Source organism: Pseudophryne corroboree, chromosome 1 (genome assembly GCF_028390025.1).
Source record: "Pseudophryne corroboree isolate aPseCor3 chromosome 1, aPseCor3.hap2, whole genome shotgun sequence".
Classification (NCBI taxonomy): domain Eukaryota; kingdom Metazoa; phylum Chordata; class Amphibia; order Anura; family Myobatrachidae; genus Pseudophryne; species Pseudophryne corroboree.
Window position 1 is genome coordinate 439,671,258 of NC_086444.1, and position 26,046 is coordinate 439,697,303.

Here is a 26,046-nt window from a genome sequence, read left to right on the forward strand (position 1 = left end):
ACCATATGTCATAGTAAGTCTTACCATATAAGCAGTATATTCAGGAATTCAGTTCTAGCTCTTCTTCTGTCATCACAGACCTTAAAAGGTAAATAATATTTAACATTTTCCAGTATATGTCATATGTTTTTGAGGATGTTTAAGTAATCTGTTGGTGAATATTACATAGTCATATAGTAGTTATATGGGGGAGCTGATTATGATTAGTAGACTTAGATTTACTTTAATGTGGAGTTTCTAAACCTTACACTAACACGGGAAAGCACACCTGAGAGGCACTGGCTTTTGTTGCCTGTGTTTGTAAATAAGGTTGATCTATTACAGTATATAAAGTGTATTAGCTTTTTATGTTACTGCACTGTATAAGTGAAGATTGTGTTGCTATCTGCAGACATATAGATAAAAGTGACAGCTTTTCAGACCTCATGTAGTATTATTATTATAATTTCTTTTTTTATTTATATGGCGCCACAAGGGATCCACAGTGCTCAATTACAGAGTACATAAACAAAATAATCAATACAGGAAAATAGTAACTTACAGTTGAAAACAATATAGGACAAGTACAGGGTAAATAAACATAACTACAGCAGCAGAGGACACTGACATAAGTATCAGGGTGGCAGAAAACTGCAGGATTTGGTGCTGCTGAAGACGGTTTAAGTAAGCCAAGGATAAACAATGAGGGTTGAGAACCCTGCTCGTGAGAGCTTACATTCTAAAGGGGAGAGTAGTAAATGATTATATCAGCCACCAGCTTCTTTGGAAAAGTGTTTTTGGTATAGAAGTTATCACTGTGCTAAAACTGGAGGTGGCAACAAACTCACATTTGGACGAGGAACATTATTGTCTGTTCTACCCAGTAAGTGTAATTATGACGTAACTGAAACTAAATCTCATTATAAACTGTACTTTTGAGCACAAGTATTTTTGTTTCCTATGTACAGTACTACATTTTATACTACTACTATAATATTTATCTGACAACATGTAAAAATGACAGTGCTTTGTCCTGGTTCTGGTTCTCAGTGGCATGCAGCACCGCCATCTGTTTTTTGGTCTAATTTTTCATTCCTATAACTAGTACCAGAAATACTGTAAAAAGAAATCGTATGTAGAAAATAATTTCGTTAATGGATAAAATAAGCATCTGCCCACTTATCCAGAGTGTGAAAGCTGCTTCTGTAACTCTTGTATCAACTTGTAACTTTAGGTGAATCACAGAAACAAAGTAATAATAATAAAAATAATCTTGAATAATCCAATCACATGGCTAAAATTTGTATCTGTTAAAGTTGCTTCAAAAAGTGATTATAGTGACGAAACTAAGTACAAACAGGGAACTATACTATACTGGGTACACTGCTGTCCTCTTTTTTTTATAAAAGGTTCATGCTGATATACATATAAATGTGTTAACATGGAGCTAGACCAGGTCAGGTCTTCTCAATTCCATTTGACACCCAGTAAATTGACATGCCCATTTTGAATTTGGCAATTTAGTGTACAATTTATAAAGGTAATTGCTCTGGTACAGTATGTCTATGAGACTGCTGGCAGACCTGGTTATAAGGCTTTCCTGTAAGAAGGAGCGGAAAGAATGATGCTGCAGTGATTATGCTGAGCCGCCTCAGTCCTACTTACCTGCATTTATATATTCACGTTCATGTCTTAGTTGCAATATCGCTGTGGAGGCCCTGGCTTTTTGTAATGTCATTCGGTGTTGTGCTACTACTGGGATAGACAAGCTTTTCTTTGGACAAGGGACCAAGCTGCATGTGAGCCCCAGTAAGTCCCTATTATTTCTACACCTAATTACAATCACAATGCATTTTGCAGTGTGGTTAACAGATCGATAATAGGCCATTAAGCAGTTCAGTTTGGAGTAGGCTGTTGTTAGCCTCATCTGAGGTGTAGCACAGACATCTTTTTTCTTTTTCTTTTTGGATCGTTCTAATGCTTTAGATACATAACTGCCTTTGAGCATTGTTTTGTTGTTGTTGTGTCACATACTAAATACAGGTATGGTAATTATTGCTAAATCATATACTAAATCTCTGGGCATTGTGTCAGGGGTAAACAATTGCCCACTGTATCTGGATTTGCTTATAACTGGAAGAGTCTACTACAGAGTTGAAGGCAAGTCAGTTTTGTGGAGTGTATTTTGAATGTTTTATACTATGCATGCTCTAGAGCCAAGCATAAGCATCTACAGGTAATTCAAGGCCAATAGCAACTCAGTGGCATCTCCACTTGCAGCACAAGGGGTATTAATGGGTGTTAATGGGGTGTTTGCAGGCAGACTAAGTGTAAATTGTGGACTATGCACAGTTGTGTGTACACGTAATTATGCCTGTTTTCAGATGTAACTTTTGCACTAAGGATAGGGCTGGTGCACGTGCATACATAGTAATGGCAGATGTTCAACCAAGTGTACACATGGGGCAGTACAGCTCTGCATACAGGACAAAATAGGCCTTTAGTTTTGTGTAGCAATGCAGATGCAGTTACGTCCAACTTGCGTTTAACTCTGCACTGGCCGCTAAGTGAGGCCCTATGAGCACAAAAAGATTATGAAGCATTTAACAAATGTTTTCGCCGAAGGTGTATGTGTGTGGGGGAGGGGGATGTAAGTTGTATTCATATGTAGATGATTTGGGCAGTGGAAAAATATAATAATAATAAAAAATAATAATTGAAAATCTGTGTAAAGCAAAGGACTGTTCCTCCAGACATGCCACAGTGTATGATGGAGCAAAGTGAGCAAGAAGAGGTGAGGTGGAGGACAGTGAGGACATGTGCTGATGTATTCTTATTTTTCTTCATATGAAGGGAGCTATTTAGGGTTGTCAGCAAACCAAAAATGTTAGCAATTAGGCAAAACCATGTGCACTGCAGGTGGGGCAGATGTAACATGTGCAGAGAGATTTAGATTTGGGTGGGGTGTGTTCAAACTGAAATCTAAATTGCAGTGAAAAAATAAAGCAGTATTTATTCTGCACAGAAACAAAATAACCCACCCAAATCTAAATCGATCTACACATGTTACATCTGCAATGTAACATGGCTTTGCCCAATTGCTAACTTTTTTGATTTGCAAACAACTCTGAATAACCCACAAAGACCACAATATATTTAGCACCTTAAAGGACATTTATCTAGACATTATTGAAAAACAGTTGGTTTTGTATATAGAAAATAAAAAAATATATATTTTTTTAATTTGGCTTATAATGTATGTTTATATAATAATTGATAACCATATTCCACATAGAATATGTAGCTTTGTGAGGAAATTATCATGATTATTAGTTACAGATGAATCATTTACAGATCAGAAACCAGTATATAATGCAACTTTTTTGTTTTAGAATCCAGATAATATCACCATACAGTATTTTTAAACTTCAATTAAAATATTTAGTTTGTTTAGTTGTGACACTTAATGCCAGAAGGGTTTCCAAAATTGCTAAATGCTATACAATACTGTTAATTAAAACAATTGTGTCTCATAATAACACTTTTACTACTAAATACTTTAGATTCATGTAGGTAGAACAGTGTAGGGAATAGCTTTGGGGAATCTTGAAATGGAAAGTAAATGAAACATCAGTGGAAACAGAGATGTTGTAAAAGAGATATAAAGAAGATAGTTATTGTGTAATAATAATAACAAATTAATATTTGGAGCTGGAAACAAACTGTTTGTTACAATTACAGTATCATTTGGAGGTCATAATAAAAACAAAAAACTAATTCTAGACTATACGACTAGACTTGGTGCAGATTCTAAAGGCCAGTACTCACCGGCAGATGTGGGGAGAGATGTGTGCTGAGTGAACCACTCAGCACACATCTCTCCCCCCGCTCAGCACAGCGCGATGTGTGCTGAGCATGCAAGGGGAGACGGGGGGGGGGGGCGCTCATTTCACCCAGCGGGTGAGGTGAGCGACCTGCTAGATTGGCCTGCATGGAGGCCAGTCTAGAACCAGCAATAGCGATGTGCGGGGCTGCGCATTGCTATCGCTGTGAGGGGTACACACGGAGTGATAGCTGCTTAAAATCTAAGCAATCTAATCAGATTGCTTAGATTTTAAGCAGCGATCGCTCCGTGAGTACCCCCCTTTACTTATTGCAACAGATTACTGAAGCAGTAACAGGGCCGAAAGTAGGATTTTTGTCACCTAGGGAAAGACAGTAATTTGGCGCCCGCTCCTCCCCCCAAAACCATTCCCCCCAAAAAAAACAAAAAACAAACCCAAAACCCTATCAGACTAAAATAATTAGATTATCAAACATTTTGAAAAAAGGGGATACTGTTAATAGGACAATATTTCCCTATGTGACCCAAATGCCCTATGCGTCACATGCACCTCCAGCAGCATGTTCAAATACATGCTCCTCTGTGTCTCCCAATACATTGCACTATATCACTACACTATATTATAACACTTCATCACTGCACTAGATTCCCCTTTCCATTGCACTACCTCACTACATCCCCTACACGCTGAACTACATCACTACACTACATGCCCCTATACACTGTACAACATACCCAGAGCCAGCCCTAACCAATATGATGCCCTAGGCAAGATTTTGGCTGGTGCTCCCTAGCACTGCCTCTAGTTCCGCCTCTGACCTTGCACCTCTTTCCCAGCACCATCACCCCTCACCCATAGCAGTCCTTATTTTGGTGTTTGTACCCCCTTTACTTTAAATAGGAACAGTTTGCACAGCCCAAAAAGGGGTGTGTTTTTGCTGGCAAGGGGCATGGCCACACAATAGTAACCCCAATTCCAAGTACGCCACACAGTACTGCAACTTTATTCACATTTGATCATGCAATAGTGTCCATAATTCATATTACATCCCACAGTAGTATCACTGTACCTTATAAACGTTACTCCTCACAGTAGAGCCCCTTATTCACATTACATCACACTGAATTGCTCCTTATTCACATTACACCACACCCTATTGGTCTTTATTCACATTAGATGACACAGTAGTGCCATTTCTATACGCAACGCCACATAGTAGAGCACCTTATACACATAATGCCACACATTAGTAATGCATTTATATACAATTCCACACAGTAATGCCCCTTACACATATGAGACACATTATTAATGTCCTTATAAACATAATGCACCTTCAACATTATGCCAACCCTTATAATGCCCTTTTACACATAATGTCCCTTACACATATGCCGCACATTATTAATGCCCTTATACACATAATGACCCACATAGTGCCCCCTACACATTTGTTGCACATTATTAGTGCCCCTATACACATAATTGCACACATACAGTAGTACCCTGTTACACATATGCCGCACATTATTAATGCCCTTATACACATAATGACACACATAGTGCCGATTACACATATGTTGCACATTATTAATGCATTTTTACATGACACACATAATGCTCCTTACACATATTCTGAACACTACTGCACAACCAAACCACTCACATGCACACAGCACTCACACTGCCACTAACACTGTGACCTCTGCCTCTGCTTGAATACAGCGGCATATGTGTCATAAATCTTGCCTCAATGCTAACGTCGGGCACATTTTTTAATGAAAATTCATCTTACTTGCATTGCTATGTGGCTAGGATGCACAAGCAGCTTCTGCTGATTAAAATGATATGCAGCATGCCTATATACTGTGTGAGACTGTGGCTGTATCTGCATATGAAATGCTACACACAGAATATAGGCATGACGCATATCATTGTAATCAGCAGAAGCTGCTGATGCCCCTAGGCATATCAAATGCCCTAGGCAATTGCCTAGTTTGCCTATGCCTATGGCCGGCTCTGTACATACCCTATATACTACACTACATCACTACACTACATCCCCTTATATGCTACACCACATCACTACACTACATGCCCCTATACACTGTACTACAACATACCCTATATGCTACACTACATCATTACACTACATCTCCTTATATGCTACACTACATCAGTGCACTACATGCCCCTATACACTGCAATACATTACTACACTACATACATCACTACACTACATCTCCCTATAAGATACACCAAATCCCTCCATCTGGGAGGCAAAGCGGAGGTTGATACTGCTAAATGGGAGCACAGTGCCGTAATAAAGTCTGTTTTAAACTCACCACAAAGCTGCTGTAGTGATACTCGGTCAGAGTTGGAGGTTGCCAGGCTCTAAGTTTCCACTGTCAGGTGGAGAGCAAGCAAAGTGTGCCTTTGATTTCTGTAACATTGGTGACTGCACCTGTTAACAACCATAAGCCTGGCGCAGTGTGTCCTCTCAATGTGGTGTAGCCGGCATCTTGTTATCTGTTGGTGCTGAGCAGGCAGCCAGGATCATAGCCTGCTGAAAAACACAGCACCAACAGCTCGCTTCTATAGCTTGTACAGTGCACCGCACGCTAGTCGCAGCACTGCATGGCACAGAAGAGAGTTTAAGACAGTAGCCGGCATAGGAGAGATCCCAGGTACTGGAGGTCACCAGCACAGCGTCGGGTCCAGCTCCAGGCAGACAGGTGGGTCAGAGACCCTGCCATGGGAGCCGTCTGCTGTCTCACTGGAGCAGCACAGCACTGCCGGTAAAAAAAACCCAAATCCTGCGCCTCTGTAACTCCTCAATGCCCCCTCAAATCCTGCACATGGGGCGCATGCCCCCTTAACCCCCCCCCCCGCCCAGTTATGGCCCTGGCAGTAAGTGTGGAAGGCAGTAGTGGAAGTTATTTACTAACAAAGTACAACCTGCAGTGTACATATTGTCAGCCATATGTTTTCATTAACTAACCTGAACTAGGTCAAACAAAATGAGTTGTTTACTGATTGCTATGGGATACCACACATTTGAAGATTGGCATTTTGTAAGTCTCCCTATAAATTTCTTGTGTTATCTAAGGTTTTTGTTATGATATCTATCACTGTGCTATAACACCTACAAGTATGTTTTTGGATCAGGGACACAACTGTCTGTTATACCTAGTAAGTATTCACAACCGATTTCCACACTTTGCTTCTAATCAGGTGTATCTAATAGGTTATCATGTGCGGTTCACTGTGGCTGGACCTTTGTGCACTGCAATCTTTGGCTTGATATGGTTACTGAAGTTGGCTATAGTAAAGTTATGTGCATTTTTAAATATTAAATTTTTATCATAAATAATCTAAAAACCCAGAGCATGAGACTACAATAAGAGAATGCCATACAGTATGCAGAATATGAATAAAATTCCCTGTGAAAAAAAATCTTAAAACCATGACTGTCTAAATATCTTGGATCAGTTAATAATGATCCTTTAGAGTAAGAGATATGAAATGAAAAAATCTCACACAATGTACCCGATTTACAAATAAAAATATTATTAAGCATATTAATCTTTACTTGAAGTGTACTTAAAGTTGTTAAATTATTTAATTGTATGTCTGATATTGTATAATCTGATAAAATTACTCATTATGATTTTGAGATATACAGTATATAGCCCATCCTCTGAGATTGGGTGTTTTAGTCATGAAAGATGTCACTGTGGGTTTATGGCTCTAACAATAGACTCATATTTGGTAGAGGAACAATATTAACTGTGATATCTAGTAAGTATTAATACAGAGATGACTGGCTAACCATGTTCTGAGCGCAAATATTTTATATTTCACATAAATTATGCCCTGACTAATGCATTTTCCATGTCTTCTAGTAAAATTCCTGTTAGAGATCAAAGACAATGTGGATTACAATGTAATATTCTAATATAATGTGACATTCATTCACATTGGGAGTCTGCCCACAGAAAATGTATGAGGTTTTCATGAAGTTATAACTATTGAATGCACTGTATGCTCTATAGGATATATTCTTTCCAAAGCTTTACATTGAAAGCTCACCCATGCAGTACTGCTGTAAGTAAATCATCAATGTGACCAGAAAAAGAGTTTGAGTGACAATGTGACAAATTGCGCAGAAATGGGCAGCTCAAGCAAATGATATCCAAATAAGTGTCTCTCCAGTACACTAAGTCAAACGTACAGTGCAAAATGGGTGGTATCAATTTACACAGAGCGCCACATGAGAGCCAACGTCTCTAAGGCTTAGTCAGAAGATAGTGCAATACAGTAACATATAATACTTAAGTGCACATCCCTTTTTTTTTTTTGGAAATTGATCTTCGCAGTATTTTCCTCTTCTCCCGTGTATTCAAATTATATAGGGAGAAAACAGAATAGTGCAAAAATGTGTAGTACAGTACTTTTAATTTCAACAAAACATACACACATAAAATTTGATTGGTTTGTGCAAATTAGCAAAATACTTCAGAACAACATTATCCACTGCATTCAGAGGAAAAATGGATAAAATGTACAATTACCAGAAAAAATTGAGAACCGGTGGAAAACAGTTCTCAATATACGTTCTTAATGAATCGCCAGTCCGTTCCTCCCGGGTGGATCGTCAGGGATACGTTCCTGGTAATGGTAAGTCCTCCGTCTTTCTCCAGCCAGACTGCAGGGTATGTTGTCCTTAATGGGAGCCAACGCGTTTCTACCCTGTACCTAGGGTCTTTTTCAAGGCAATGAACCAAATCCTAAAATTTCTTCCTTTTAAATACCGTTTAAACCAATCATAAAGTCTTATCCATCCACATTATTAGTCCGTCCAATGAGGAGTATCCTTCTTTGGTTGCTAAGCAACCTCCTGTTTGTGACGTGGCCATCTCCGGACTGCCGTGACGTCACTTCCGCTGTCCCGCGGGTACACGTCATCGGCGCCGTTACCATGGTGATCCTGGGGGTTCTCTAAACATCTCCGGCTCTCCGCGACGTCACTTCCGCAATCAAGCGGAAATGTGTCTTCTGAACCGTTTCCATAGCGATCGTTGTTATTACATGGATCTCTCCACCGTTACTTTGTTGCTATGGTTTCCCCTTTGTTGTAAACCAATCGTCTAGGAGACCAGGGCGCCGTCATGAGTGTGCACTTCTGGCGTTTCCCGTCTCCTTCAGATCTTTTCTCTACACATGGAATTCTCAATCATGGGGGCCACGTCTTGAATTTTATTCTTTTTTTACCTTAAAAATGACACAGAATATCATATAAATATCACATTATAATATAAGGTTTAAATCTATTTGCACTTTAAAATTACCTAATAAATCTAAATCATGTGAGGGACACTTAAATCATATTAAAATATACAGAAGTTCTTTATACTGAAGGGGATTTCTTTAAGTGCAACTTGATATCTCATTTAGAATCATAAAATTTAGAATGGCGTTTCCAATAAAATTATAAAAACCATTTTAATTCAAAATCATTGTTGAGTCCATGCGGATGCAACGTATCAAAATCATAGATATATTGCATTTCACATCTAGCAAGAAGAGAGGCTAGATCTTTTTGTCTGGAATTTCCCCTCACTAGCCGCAGTCCTGCAAATCGTACGATTTCCTTCACTGAGCTATTGTGGTATTTCTTAAAATGATTGGACAAAGCGTGTGTTTCCAGCCCTTTGCGGATATTGCGGCAGTGCTCTCCAATCCTAATTTTTAACGTTCGGGATGTACGCCCGATATAAAAGAGATGACATTTACATTCAATAAAATATACCATATTGGTCATATTGCATGTGATAAAATCAGTGAGTTTAAAACTTTTACCATTTATGGTTATGTTTTCTAATTTTTTGGTGCCATCGCTTTTTATCTCTCTGCACCCTATACATGAGCCGCATCGATGAAAACCAGTAGTTGCAATCCTTCCTTCACGTTTTTTTGGTTTGAGAAAACTGTTAACTAGCTTTTGTTTGATATTGGGTGCTTTTTTATAGATAAAAATTGGACGATCTGGAATTTCTTTGCCAATTATTGGGTCTTTTTTTCAGAAGACTCCAGTTTTTTTTAATTGATCTTTCTAATATGCGATATTGAGAATTAAAACTTGTAATGAATGCCCACTCGTATTTGTTCTGTTTCGATCTTTGATCTGTTTGTTGATCCAAAAGATTTTTTCTCTCTATTTCGTTTGTTTTTTGAAAGGCTAACTCCACCTTTTCCTTTTTATATCCATTGTTGCTAAATCTATTTTTTAATTCTACCGCCTGTTGTTTGTAAACTGATTCTTCCGTGCAGTTTCGCTTCAATCTTTTTAGTTGGCCATAAGGGATGGAATCCAACCAATTCATATGGTGGCAACTGTCATATCGTATATATGACCTGGAATCGGTTTCTTTAGTGAAGGTTTTGGTTTGTATTGTGTTATCCTTTATAAAGACCGTAATATCCAAAAAGTCCACACTTGTATCGTTTATATTAAACGTGAAGTTGATATTTAAACAATTAGTGTTCAGATATATACAAAAATCATCTAAAAGAGATTTGTCTCCCCTCCATATAAAAAATACATCGTCTATGTATCTACGCCATGACACCAGGTTCGCTCCAAATGGGTTGTTCTCCCAGATCGTATCTTGTTCCCATTGGCCCATGAAAATATTAGCATAGCTCGGAGCGAACCTGGTGCCCATGGCTGTGCCCATTTTTTGAATATAAAAATCCCCATTGAATAAAAAATAATTGTTATGAAGAATAAAATGGACACCTTCAATAATAAAACTTTGCATCCATTCTTCTAAAGTGCTGTTTCTAAGGTGCGATGTTAATGCCTTTATACCTGCTTCATGTTGAATTATGGAATATAATGACCTGACGTCAGCAGTAACCATTATCATCTTGCACTAACTCACAGAAAGTGTCTATGAATTTGCCCTTAACATGTGAGGGAAAAAATATAGACTTAGGTTTGAAAGGGGTTCTTGTAATGGAATTTATGATTTCCTGATTATTTTCTTCACATATATTAACAGAACCCGAGAAGAGGGTCCTGGAGAAAGGTTTGAAATATGCGCCTGCAACCACAATTAATAAATTTGAGTCTTTTGTTGACATCCACAAATTCACCAGAAAATTATGTCTCAAAAAATTCTTCCTCTCAAAAGAAGAAGAAAATAATCAGGAAATCATAAATTCCATTACAAGAACCCCTTTCAAACCTAAGTCTATATTTTTTCCCTCACATGTTAAGGGCAAATTCATAGACACTTTCTGTGAGTTAGTGCAAGATGATTTACGGAAAATTAAACCTACAGGTCTGAAACATAATCTTAGTTTCAAAGAGAGAGCTGCTCTCAAGAATTTAAGCAAAAATCAAGAAATCACTATAAAGCCGACAGATAAGGGCGGAGGAGTTGTACTATTGGACACGGACCGCTATATTAAGGGAGTAGAGGATCATATTAACGATAGGGATACCTATTCAAAACTCCGATCAGACCCTACGGAAAGAATCCTTGCAGAATTAAAAGCACTCATTGAAAAATATGAAGACCCAGGAAAATTAGAAGAAAAGGAGGCAAAATTTCTATTCAATTCTCACCCAGTGGTACCCACAATATATTTGTTGCCAAAAATACACAAGGATGCCACCAATCCCCCGGGTAGGCCTATAGTGTCAGGGATTGGATCGGTAACGGCCAATCTATCAGAATATATTGATCATTTTTTGCAACCGTTGGTGTTGGAGAATGTATCGCACTTAAAGGACACAAAAGAATTTTTAAATTTTTTAACATCTGTTCATTGGGAAGAGGGAATGATAATGGTTACTGCTGACGTCAGGTCATTATATTCCATAATTCAACATGAAGCAGGTATAAAGGCATTAACATCGCACCTTAGAAACAGCACTTTAGAAGAATGGATGCAAAGTTTTATTATTGAAGGTGTCCATTTTATTCTTCATAACAATTATTTTTTATTCAATGGGGATTTTTATATTCAAAAAATGGGCACAGCCATGGGCACCAGGTTCGCTCCGAGCTATGCTAATATTTTCATGGGCCAATGGGAACAAGATACGATCTGGGAGAACAACCCATTTGGAGCGAACCTGGTGTCATGGCGTAGATACATAGACGATGTATTTTTTATATGGAGGGGAGACAAATCTCTTTTAGATGATTTTTGTATATATCTGAACACTAATTGTTTAAATATCAACTTCACGTTTAATATAAACGATACAAGTGTGGACTTTTTGGATATTACGGTCTTTATAAAGGATAACACAATACAAACCAAAACCTTCACTAAAGAAACCGATTCCAGGTCATATATACGATATGACAGTTGCCACCATATGAATTGGTTGGATTCCATCCCTTATGGCCAACTAAAAAGATTGAAGCGAAACTGCACGGAAGAATCAGTTTACAAACAACAGGCGGTAGAATTAAAAAATAGATTTAGCAACAATGGATATAAAAAGGAAAAGGTGGAGTTAGCCTTTCAAAAAACAAACGAAATAGAGAGAAAAAATCTTTTGGATCAACAAACAGATCAAAGATCGAAACAGAACAAATACGAGTGGGCATTCATTACAAGTTTTAATTCTCAATATCGCATATTAGAAAGATCAATTAAAAAAAACTGGAGTCTTCTGAAAAAAGACCCAATAATTGGCAAAGAAATTCCAGATCGTCCAATTTTTATCTATAAAAAAGCACCCAATATCAAACAAAAGCTAGTTAACAGTTTTCTCAAACCAAAAAAACGTGAAGGAAGGATTGCAACTACTGGTTTTCATCGATGCGGCTCATGTATAGGGTGCAGAGAGATAAAAAGCGATGGCACCAAAAAATTAGAAAACATAACCATAAATGGTAAAAGTTTTAAACTCACTGATTTTATCACATGCAATATGACCAATATGGTATATTTTATTGAATGTAAATGTCATCTCTTTTATATCGGGCGTACATCCCGAACGTTAAAAATTAGGATTGGAGAGCACTGCCGCAATATCCGCAAAGGGCTGGAAACACACGCTTTGTCCAATCATTTTAAGAAATACCACAATAGCTCAGTGAAGGAAATCGTACGATTTGCAGGACTGCGGCTAGTGAGGGGAAATTCCAGACAAAAAGATCTAGCCTCTCTTCTTGCTAGATGTGAAATGCAATATATCTATGATTTTGATACGTTGCATCCGCATGGACTCAACAATGATTTTGAATTAAAATGGTTTTTATAATTTTATTGGAAACGCCATTCTAAATTTTATGATTCTAAATGAGATATCAAGTTGCACTTAAAGAAATCCCCTTCAGTATAAAGAACTTCTGTATATTTTAATATGATTTAAGTGTCCCTCACATGATTTAGATTTATTAGGTAATTTTAAAGTGCAAATAGATTTAAACCTTATATTATAATGTGATATTTATATGATATTCTGTGTCATTTTTAAGGTAAAAAAAGAATAAAATTCAAGACGTGGCCCCCATGATTGAGAATTCCATGTGTAGAGAAAAGATCTGAAGGAGACGGGAAACGCCAGAAGTGCACACTCATGACGGCGCCCTGGTCTCCTAGACGATTGGTTTACAACAAAGGGGAAACCATAGCAACAAAGTAACGGTGGAGAGATCCATGTAATAACAACGATCGCTATGGAAACGGTTCAGAAGACACATTTCCGCTTGATTGCGGAAGTGACGTCGCGGAGAGCCGGAGATGTTTAGAGAACCCCCAGGATCACCATGGTAACGGCGCCGATGACGTGTACCCGCGGGACAGCGGAAGTGACGTCACGGCAGTCCGGAGATGGCCACGTCACAAACAGGAGGTTGCTTAGCAACCAAAGAAGGATACTCCTCATTGGACGGACTAATAATGTGGATGGATAAGACTTTATGATTGGTTTAAACGGTATTTAAAAGGAAGAAATTTTAGGATTTGGTTCATTGCCTTGAAAAAGACCCTAGGTACAGGGTAGAAACGCGTTGGCTCCCATTAAGGACAACATACCCTGCAGTCTGGCTGGAGAAAGACGGAGGACTTACCATTACCAGGAACGTATCCCTGACGATCCACCCGGGAGGAACGGACTGGCGATTCATTAAGAACGTATATTGAGAACTGTTTTCCACCGGTTCTCAATTTTTTCTGGTAATTGTACATTTTATCCATTTTTCCTCTGAATGCAGTGGATAATGTTGTTCTGAAGTATTTTGCTAATTTGCACAAACCAATCAAATTTTATGTGTGTATGTTTTGTTGAAATTAAAATCATCAATGTGACTTTACATCGGTGGTAACAGAGACCTTAAATGCCAGTCTACCATTTCCCTGCAGTTCCAAACAGGTGGATTCCAATAGAATGTTCTGCAGATTCAGCAAGTAGTTTATTAATATTGGTAACAATGTTTGACTTGTAGGACATGTTTCATTAGCATTATGGAGCAGACACAAGACTACATGTTACACCAAGTAAGATATGTGCATCAGCAGAGACACTCTGCCCAGCTGCTATACTTCCATTGTTCTAAATCTGTCAACTAATCTTTTTATTTTTTAACAATTGTTTTATTCAACGTGCTTTGGTAGAGTGGTAGTGGGTGGTTTTTTTTTTGGTAGCATCATATAACTTTAGGAATAACATACTGATATGGATTATTATTTATCTCTTTATGTGCACAGTAATGGTTGAGTGGTACAGTACACAAGGAAGAATATGTTGGGTTCAGGTGCCACTGAAGTACACATTGCAGTACAAAACTACAGGCTGTCACACTTACTGTATGTTGATAGTTATATTGAGGCGTAGTCAGGTAATTATTTAAGCTGACACCTTATGTTCCAAGTATTTTACTATAAACATGTTACACTACTTATAGCATATTAAGGTTCACAATTTAATGGACATTGCATCATATAAGAAAACTGTGGTATGACAGCAAAGCTAGGTACACATCTATGCAATTATCACCCAATATTGGCTGATTGTCCTGATAATTGTACAACTGTGTATGTAGGATCGTTAACCGATAAATGGCTTAAAACATTCCTGCAAATGGTCAGATTAGGAAGTTGCATGCTAGGAGAGTTACTTAAAATTTAAGATACTCAACCTCTTGACCCATTGAAGAACGTATATATTCTCTGAGCTAGAAATAGATCAGTGTGTACAGGATGCACATTGAGTGGACAATTGCTCCAAGGATCACAACGTTTATCAGATCTGCAGAGAGATCTAAAATAGTTTAGTATGTACTGGGGAAAATACAGTGCAAAATATATATTCATTTACACGACAATCATTCACATTACAATCAATGCTATGTAGCTTTAATATGGTTATAAATAAGATATAGCACATGCTGTCAAATGATGACAGTTTTTTGTAAAGACATTGAATGCTGTGATAATACTGGCTTTACTAAGCTTATATTTGGGGAAGGTACAAAACTCCATGTCCGACCACGTAAGTCTATATTTGTATCCTTACTGCCAAAATTTCACAGAATTTATGATGACAAAATGCAAAGCAAGTACAGTATGTATGTGCTAGTTGCAGTATGTGAGATCTAAAAAAAAAATAAAAAAATACGCATATATTTTTCTATTATGAATATTGGAAATGTAGTACTGGAGATGTCGACCCTTAAGAATAATCAATTTAAATATTGAGTGTATTAAAATATACTGTTGTGTAAATACATATCTCGAGTGGTCTAGATAGATATAACACTGTTACTTATATTGGAACAAAGAGGACAATCATAATACAGAGGCCATGTCTTGGCTGCTAGAACAGGGCAATCCTTTGTTTTTATGATAGTATTCTTCCTTTAGAACTCCTTAGTAACTGTAATTGCTCTTGTATTAGATATTTTCTATTTATATGTGTATCTTTATAAATTGGTTTATAAACTCATGATAACCAATACATCTGCCAGTATAGACAAATGTTAATACCAAAATATTACCACTTCTGGCTTACAATTATGCTACAGACATTTCACTGATTTTATTTATCTCTTTTCAAATTTCTGAGTGAAACTTGTCTTCTCTTTCATCTATCGTGACAATCATTCAGGAATAAGTTGTGTATAAAAATGTAAGACAATATGATGTAGACGTTTGAAAACATATGTTGATCCTGACTTGGTGTTCAGTTCGCTGTTTGTACATTTCCACAGCTGAGAGGAAGTAATAGAATATTTAGACAGTGCACTAGTGCAAATGCCGCATATTTATGAAGGGGTTCACAACATAGTAGAAGAATGACAATTTAAAAGATGAACAATTACTGGGTAGAATAATCCAAGATTTTAGACTTACTGCTATCTGATAAATATGCCAGATACATAGCTCCCATATTTTATCAAATACGTGAGGTAAATAGGATATAGCTGGCATCCCGATGGACATTGGAATCGAAACAGCCGGAATCCCGAATGTAAGTATACCGGGGAAGGTTAGGGTTAGGCAGCAATGGGGGACGGGGTAATGCACTAAAGGGAGGGTTAGGGTTAGTCTGCGGTGGGGGGGGGGGGGGGGGGAGTGATTAGGGTTAGGCTGCGGGTAGGATTGGTTAGGGTTAGGAGGAAGGTAAAGGCAAGGGTGTTGCCAGAACTTTGTGGGCCCCATAGCAACATATTAAAGGGGCCCTTGTCCCGGTGCTTCAAGAATGACACCTCTCCACAGCAGTTGTTAATTTTTTGCCCCATGTTCATTTTCGGAACTATGGTAGTACCCTAGTTCAGGTTATGTCACATTGTAGGGCTGCCAGTCCACATTATGCAACAAAGTACCCCTAATTTACATTATAACATACAGTGTCCCTAATTTATATTATGCCACATTACATTGACCCCAGTTCATATTATGCCACCCTGTAGTGCCTCCACTTCAAATTGTGGCACATTACAGTGCCCCATTTCATATTATGTAACATTATAATTCCCTCCAGTTCATTTTATACCACATTACAATAAGCAGGTCCAGAATATACCAATATATACTGCAGATCCCAAGTTAAAAGTTTATAAGGGCACCTATGTATGAGGAAAAATGTATATAACACATATAACTTTGGCAGGGAAAGTGGCCCCTCTTAGCTCTGGGTCCCATAGCAGCTGCACTCCCTGCACCTATGGTAGCTATGCCCTTGGGTAAGGGGTAGGGTCAGTTTAGTTTGCCAAAAGTGTCAGGATTATGTGAGTCAGGATGCCAGTGTCGGTATTCTGACTGGATCCCGTACCCAACCCATGGTAAACTTTACTGTACATTTTAATATAATAGAAAAATAATCTCTTCTTTTCTTCTTTCTGTTTGTTTTCAGAAACAGACAGGGACCGTCCTTCGGTTTATCACCTCAATTCATCTAAGCCAGTGACAGGAGTGCCAGAGTCAGTCTGCCTGATCACCGACATCCCATCTGTGGAAGAGACACTGCTCCTGGATAATAGAAAACTATCATCAGAAGCTGTGCTGGATAAGTCTGACAGTGATGTGTGGAGGAACAGTATAGCGACATGGAATGATGGAGATTCTTCTCAGCCACTTCACTGTGCACTAAAATATGGTGGAATGAATATATTTGCAGTATATGATAAAGGTACTTTATATAAATGTTTTATCAACGAAAAACATTATATGTGGAAAAAAAATATGTTTTATCTCTTCAAGACATCTGTCATTCTATATACAGTATGCTATTTCTGGGCTATCCATCTAATTACAGTGGTTTATGCAATATGTATACACGTACCCAATAAGTACATACGTGCCAGGGTTTGCCAACAGAAACCGAGTTTTCTGTTATAACAACTTGCTTTTTCTAGATTTTCCTTCTAGTTTAATAAAGTAGAATTACTGTATCTCACAGTTTTCCAACACATTTCCATCCCAGCAATTAGTAATATAAATTACATAAGTCAGTGGCAGATTTTACCTCCTGCAGCTAAATCGTGATTCTCCCGGCACTTGCGGGAAGATAGGTAAGAATGATGTAGTGTTATAGCACAACATTTGTTTTTAAAGGGAAACATTGTATAGATTAGTTTTACTCAACCTCAACCCTCATGGTTTCCCAAAAGATCATGTTTTGAGGATTTCTGTCTGCGCAAGCAACAAAATAGAGTACCTCACCTGTTTATAGAAATCCAGAAAACATGACCTGTACAGTAGATGGTACATGAAGGCTGGAGTTAAAGTCACTGACATAGATTCCAAACTACAGTACCTAAGTGATAACTTGAAAACAATATATAGCATAATATCTAAATGTATCTTTAACATTATTTTTAAATTGTTCTACACAAGAAATAACCTGTAAGCAAATAGATATATCACTGTTATTTTTCATTCCTCTAGTTTTGAATTATTATGAAATATTATTAAGTTAGGGGGCCCAAATTAAAGAATTCTATATTATTTAATGATTGACATAGCAATAAATGGACACATTATACATGTGTCAACCTTTGAACATTTTCTATACCAAACACATTATTTAATGCACAGTATGTGTAAGAGAGAAATCATTGATGTCTGATATGCGCACTGTTTTTCAGATACAACTGACAAGGCATGTCTATCCAGATCACTTGATGAGAGTTTTAAAACAAGTATGTTTACTAAACATCATTTCAAGCTACTAGTGCTGTTGTATATTACAGATGTGTCCTGACTTAATTAGCCTTCTGGCAGGACATACAAAATGGCTTTTTCTGTGAACCCTTATGCTGAGATGACAGCATATCACAAGCTACAGTACACAATAGAGCTCTATGAAGCTTTATGATAGTAACACCTTACCACTTATACTGTATTATTGCATTCTGCTCTAAGTTTTCCCCAGCACCAACCAGATGGATAGTTAAATCTGCGTGTGGGTATATATATATATATGTGTAAACTGTACATATATATATATATATAAATATATATGTATATACATATAGATATATATATACAGTGTATATATATATATATATATATATATATATACAGCACCATAACAAGGGCTTTGAGCACCCTGTGCCGTTCCTCTGTGCATGATGTCATGACATTGCACAAAGGGCCGTGGCTACCAACACCCAGAACTGCAGCAGTGCCTGGAGAGTCTTAAAGATTTTCCGAGCAGTTGTCCAAAGGATGATACGGACAGCACTGCTGCAGTGATACTGGCTGCAGGGTGCCATTGCAGGCACCCTGCTAGCCCGAAGCAAGGGCCATGCGGAGGCATCACTGTCCTGCACTGTGTGGCCCTACAGTAGTTATGGCCCTGTATATATACAGTCTGTACCTTATATCAGTCAGACTGTCCCAACATCAGTTGTAAGATGACAGGGCTGGTGGAAACATGGTCAATCATTGAGGTGCATAGTATGAGCGGAAGGCGCTCAGTAATGTTTGAATGGAAACTTGTTAATGTCTCTGTCAAATGAATATGCTTATCTTTAATACTTAATACATTTTTCATCTTTCTCACTGGAATAAATTCTTATTTAGACGGAGAGACTGAAAAAGTTCTTAACGTCAATCTCATTGACCAAATGTTCCTATTATGGCATTGACATGTACCTGAAATTCCTTCAATTGGATCCTGGAACTAGACCCTAACCGCAGTTAGGAAAATATTTTCTATTAGAAAAGATCATATTTTTATCCACAATGGGGAGTAGAGCACTCTATCCTACCTGCAGGCTGAATCCAGTATTTAAACACAGAGATTATTCACAATATCTTCAGAAAAGATAAAACAATATGTCTGTTAATGCCACTACTAAATGATCACCCAGGATCCCGAGCGTCACACTGTCGGGCTGCCGGAGAGATAAGCCAAGGGTTAGGTTTAGGCTTAGGGAAAGCGGGGATTAGGGTTAGGCATCACTGGCAGGGTCGGAATGGCCCACAGGGGTATAGTGGAAACCCCCGGTGGGCCCTACTGCCTGGCGGGGACCCACCTCCTCTTCTAGGGAAGAGGTGCACTTAAATTATACATTATGCACAGGACTATGGTGTATTTTCTATCATGCATTGCTGTTATTAATCTGCTACATTATCAAGCAAGCACTGGCAATATTGACTGTATATATATCAAGGGCCCCAGCCCATACAGTCTCTAATGGTTAGGTAAACCAATGTGGTGGCTGCCCTATGCATGGGCCTCTACCACTGCATTCCCCCAGTAGGCCCTTTATGCCCCAGTCCGACATTGATCACTGGGGAGATTTAAACTGCGCGCGCACGGGGGGGGGGGGGGGGGGTAAATAGGTTAAGGCTGCAGTAAGGGAGGGTTAGGGTTAGGGGGTCGTTGGGGGAAGGTAAGTATTACCTTACCACTGTCGGGATTGTCACTATCTAGATGTCGCAATCGGTATTCTGACCTCTGGCATTGAGAACCCTAACCTATGATAAAAGACATCATTATAACCAAGGTGTCTACTAAAAGCATAGTGATTGATCACAGCACGTTCAAATCTAAAAACAATTAGTTGCTACTATGGAAGGAAACTTGTTTTATCAATAACATTATTATCTAAAGAGATATGTAGAACTGCATCTATCACTCAATCATCTGATCATAGCTAGAGAGATCGTAATTTCTACTCCATCTGCAATATTAGCTATCAGGCTGATTGATATAGTATGTGTGCTAGGAGTTTGCTGACACTTCGCTGCAACACACTGAAACATAATCAGTATTTGATGCTAAAGGGCCCAACACACTGCGCGACCTACTGCCGAGCTGCCCGACCGCTGATACGGCAGACGGGCGACCCGGCGGAGGGGGGGAGGTGACGGGGGGAGTGAAGTTTCTTCACCCCCCCATCACCCGGCTCCATAGCTGCGCAGGCAAATATGGACGAGATCGTCCATATTGGCCTGCATGCACAAGCGACGGGGCACCAACGATGAAGGAGCGCGGGGCCGTGCATTGTTCATCGCTGGTGCCTCCACACTGAAAGATATGAACGGTATCTCATTCATTAATGAACAAGATCGTTCATATCTTTCAGTAATATTGCCCAGTGTGTAGGGCCCAATAGTCAGAGTACTTCAGCCTGCAGATATTATGTAGCAATTAATTGAAACAAAGAAGATACTGTATATGATTATTTTACTGCTACAGCATTCTTTTTCATTTACTACTGCTTATTGACAAGGCCTAAGCAATTGAAATAATGGCCCTCATTCCGAGTTGTTCGCTCGCAAGCTGCTTTTAGCAGCTTTGCACACGCTAAGCCGCCGCCTACTGGGAGTGAATCTTAGCTTATCAAAATTGCGAACGAAAGATTAGCAGAATTGCGATAAGACATCTCTGTGCAGTTTCTGAGTAGCTCCACACTTACTCGGCATCTGCGATCAGTTCAGTCAGTTTCGTTCCTGGTTTGACGTCACAAACACACCCAGCGTTCGCCCAGACACTCCTCCGTTTCTCCAGCCACTCCCGCGTTTTTCCCAGAAACGGTAGCGTTTTTTTGCACACACCCATAAAACGGCCTGTTTCCGCCCAGAAACACCCACTTCCTGTCAATCACATTACGATCACCAGAACGAAGAAAAAACCTCGTAATGCCGTGAGTAAAATACCTAACTGCATAGCAAATTTACTTGGCGCAGTCGCACTGCGGACATTGCGCATGCGCATTAGCGACTAATCGCTCCGTTGCGACAAAAAAATAACGAGCGAACAACTCGGAATGACCCCCAATGTCTACATTAAATGTCAATAAACTGTACAGTATTGCAATGATATTATAATTTCAATATGTCAAATCATGACATATTGCATTTCAAATAAAATATAATAAATGAGGTATATATTAAAGTGGACTGCATCATTTATAAACAGAATAAGGACATTGGTGCTAATTCAGACCTGATCGCTGCTGTGCGTTTTCTCACAGCGGGCGATCAAGTCTGAACTGCGCATGCACCACAGTGCTCATGTGCATGTCAGAGAGCTGATGGCCATCTCAGCCCAGCGATTGCCTCTGCCCGATTGACAGGCAGAGGGGGTCACTGGGCGGGCCAGTGGCATTTGGCCACCATTTTGGGGGTGCGGTCCAGGCAACGCAGGCATGCCTGGACCGTGGGTGACGTCACACACAGCCGCTGTGACCCAGAGAGCGACGGGTAGCTCCCTGCCAGTGCGCAGGATCTGAGCTGGTAGGGAGCTACTCCTCAGGTACAAAAGCATTGCTGCTGTGCGATGCTTTTGTACCTTTGAGGGGAGAACAGAGCCAGACATACGGTATTGACTAGCCCTGTGCTGGGCGTCCCCCCACATGTCTGTGTGACTGATCGTAGATGTGCTAAATTTAGCACATCTACGATCAGGTCTAAATTAGGCCCATTGTTCCAGATAACGTGCACATCTTATGATGGGCATACATGTACAGATATAATGCCTGTGAGACCGATAGGCATTATAACCAGCAGTCTTGGACACTGCAGATATTGAGGCCATACACTCAGGAGCTGTGCTTCCATTAGGCAGCTTTAGACAGCTGCCTATGGGCGCTGGGACCTGAGGGGGTGAACAGCTGAGGCTGCCTGAAACAAACATGAAGGCTGTCTCTGAAAAATACATCCTCATTCTAGTTCAGGGGTCAGCAGCTACATCACTCATTCCAGCTTCCAACTTCACCACCAGGGAGACATAAATGTCCACAGATGTCCAGTAGCCAGAATTTTGCTTAGGGTGTCGAGAAACCTTGCACTGGCCCCTTATACACTACGGGATCTCTCACAGTGTATTGGCCTTGGAATCGGCGCTCCAACCCCCAGGGAGTAGACTTCTCCCTGCTGATCCCATGGAAAGGAACACTGGTGTACTGGTACTTAATTGTCCTCATGAGTGTCAGCAATACTATCATACCACTTCTGATTAGCTGGTTGATTATTGACCTCATGGTTAAACCATTAGCTTCATGTCTATATTGTACGAATTGTACGAAGTCATAGGTCTCTATTCGCATCATTTGACATTTCCAGTTGGACTACTGGTGCTATGTCTGTGTTTGTATTTAATTATATTTAATATTAACAGTGTAAATGGAAAGAAACATGTTTGGTTGCTACAGAACTATTACAATTATTATAAAATTGTGTAATTCAGACCTGATTGCACGCTAGTTTTTTTTTAACTGCGCTGTGATCAGGTCAGAACTGCGCATGCATATGCACCGCAATGCGCAGGTGCGTCGTACGGGTACAAAGCGGATCGTTGCTGTGCAATGGATTTAACGAAGAATCCATTCGCCCTAATGCGAAGTTAGCATTTTACACTACTAACACTCAAGCTACACCTATATTGTTACCCTAACACATAAGATTACACAATTGTTAGGCCTAAGATAAACCTGGTGCAAATACTGCAGTGTCTGGGCTGTACACATTGTGATAATATATTCACTTACATGCATCTGTTTCTGAGTATATTCCTAGCGTAAAAGTATCCATGTTGCTGAAGTGTAGAATTGCCAGCAATAGCACAGCCATGGCAATATGCCCCGCTCATTGACTGATCTCAACTCAGACTCTAAAGGCCCGTACACACTGGCCGATATATCAGCCGTTCTCTTGGCCGATATATTGGCGCGTCGCTGTGTGTGTGCGGCGGTCGGCCGACCGCCCGTACACATGCTGCTGCGGCCGGCGGTGATTGACAGCTGAACTGGGCGGGCGTGTGTACACGCCCACCCAGTTCATGACGTCAGTCCCCGACGGATCGGCCAGTGTGTATGCACAGCACACTGCCCGATCCGCCCATAGATATATCTGCAGATCAATTGATCTGCAGATATATCTTTCCAGTGTGTACCCACCTTAAGATTTTTGTACACAGAAATCTGGAGTTGCAAACAAGAAATGGCAAGACTGGAGGTACTGTAAGTGCGACATATACTGTAGCTGCCCTTACACTGCGAAGGAACTTGTGGCTAATAGCATTGACCCCAGAGAGTGGAAGAGCTGGCCGCTGGGTATGTTTACTGGGTTGGGTGTTACCATTGCTTTTGCATGATGTTTTCACTTGCTTATTTATTTTTCTTACAGATAAGAACTTAAACAATATGTCCTTCTCTGTATTTGGATTGAGGTTTTTAGTCATTAAGGGGATACTATTTAACTTGATATCCACTCTGAGACTCTGGACATTTTAGGTACAGTATGTACATGAATTAAGTTAACCATTTTCTAATTTAGGCCATGCAATAAGTTTGTAAGGAGTTCTTAAATTAAGCGTTATGTGGGTCGATCCCCCCATTCACCAATGCCAATCCACCAATTGGCGGATTCCGATGATGGACAATCTGTCGGGGGAACTGTGTTTTGTAACGGAATTAGTGAATTAAGGATTTCTAACATGTTGGATTTTGCTGATCCACCGACCCAGGCATCAGAACAGCTAATTGGCCTGATATACTCCTGAAGTATGGGGACCTTTAGTAAATTAGGGGAGAGAGTTATCAAATCTTGGAGAGATAAAGTGGAGAAGTTGGTCATAGAAACCAATCAGATTGTAACTGTCATTTATCTAGCACAACCTCTCTCTATCCAAGATATGTGAAAATCTCTTCCTATGAGTTTTTTGTATAACATTGGGGTTATTCAACTGTTTTGCGTATGTTGCACCCAAATAGACTGGGTTTAGTTGCCTAAAACTGCTAAACCCATCTAAATTCAGGTGGCTGCGACAAAAAAACGTGGTCCTCCGCGGCCACTGGGTCCTCAAATGGCAGAACAATTGAATTGCAGCTGTCAGGCACCCTCTAGTGGCAGCTGTACAAAAAAACTATTGAATCGGCCTGATTGTATAAAATATAAAATACAGAGGAGCTTTGTTTTCCTGGTAACAAAATGTTGTCCTTCACATGGACTATTCTAGCATTATACTTCCCATTAGGTGAATATGAACCACAAAATTAATGTCCCTAAAATCTGATTGACTCTTTCAGTTCACTGCTGACAAATTGATAAATACTGTATATGTGACTGAGGGTCACCAGTGACAACTTAATACCTACTGCAACTGTGGCTCCTCCTACACAGTGCATGTGGGAGGAAGTGTCAAGTGATCTCACAGACCAATCAGTGTGCACCTCCGCAGCAGCATGTGACCGGTGACTGGTTGCAATGCGGGGTGATGGAAAACATGTACAATATGCTGTTTATGCTAGACCCAGTTAAAAGGTTAAATAAAACATGTTGTTTCAGTTAGCAAATGTAATCCCCCTTGCTTTATAGCAGATATGCCCCTGCTCAAATGTTCTTTATAATCCCATCAAAACTTTTGCATTTTGTTTGTTTTATGTCTTTCTTTCTCTTTCCATAGGCATTCTGGCCACAGAACGTGCATTATAGAATGTGATCATATATATAGTCATCAAACTCATTTATAATAAACAGGATTACTTTGTGAACATTTTTGAAGGAAAGAGATAAAAATCATATTTCTATTAGCTATCCTGGACACCCTACTAAATACAGCGTGCCAACCATTTCTGCTATTCATATGGAGGACAACATTGTGAAAGTAAAGGTGGTATAGCAACCAGCTGGCTACAATCAAGTGATTTTTAATAAAACATTAAGCTCATCATTGAGATAGATGGTAATAGCACGTCCACTGACCTGAGTTGTACAATAGCTGTGACAAGTCCACCACAGAACTGACATAAAGAACTGACTCTCCGTTAAAATGCTTAAAGATCTTCATTTATATGGTGTCATCACATCCTGCACTGCTCAATCATAAATACAACTGGACTTTTCTAGCTCTTTAGACGCTCTCTAGGAGTTTTTCCACTTTTGTTATCTATAAAAATTGGATTAATTTTTCATTATCTATTATTGTACAATTGGACTGACTTCCTCAGAGCTGTAGTGCATGTGTACACATCCAACCCAATGAGCATTCTGCATGCCCCTGGTCCCACTGTACACACTGTGCACATTAGGTATGACATGCACGTGCTCCAGATGCAATAATGGGACAGAGGAGGAACAGGTGCAATGTGAGTGTGTGTGTGTGTGGGGGGGGGGCTAAGTATAACAGGATGAGAAGGGATGGGGATGGGATAGGGCTGGTGTAATGGGAATGCAGGGGGGCGAGGGAAGATGGCCAGGTCAATTACTAGTTTCTTGTAATCTGAAAGTTTTA

The 26,046-nt window shown here is 39.5% G+C and overlaps 1 gene segment (V, D, J or C); it reads left to right on the top strand.

Annotated features, from left to right (window-relative positions):
* The first annotated feature begins 135 nt into the window (after positions 1-135).
* On the top strand, positions 136-25,906 carry LOC134972489 (T-cell receptor alpha chain constant-like). The segment is given in 6 exon segments: positions 136-143; positions 786-862; positions 17,212-17,487; positions 18,446-18,499; positions 23,940-24,046; positions 25,219-25,906. Coding segments are annotated over 5 exon segments (522 nt in total).
* The last annotated feature ends 140 nt before the right edge of the window (positions 25,907-26,046 follow it).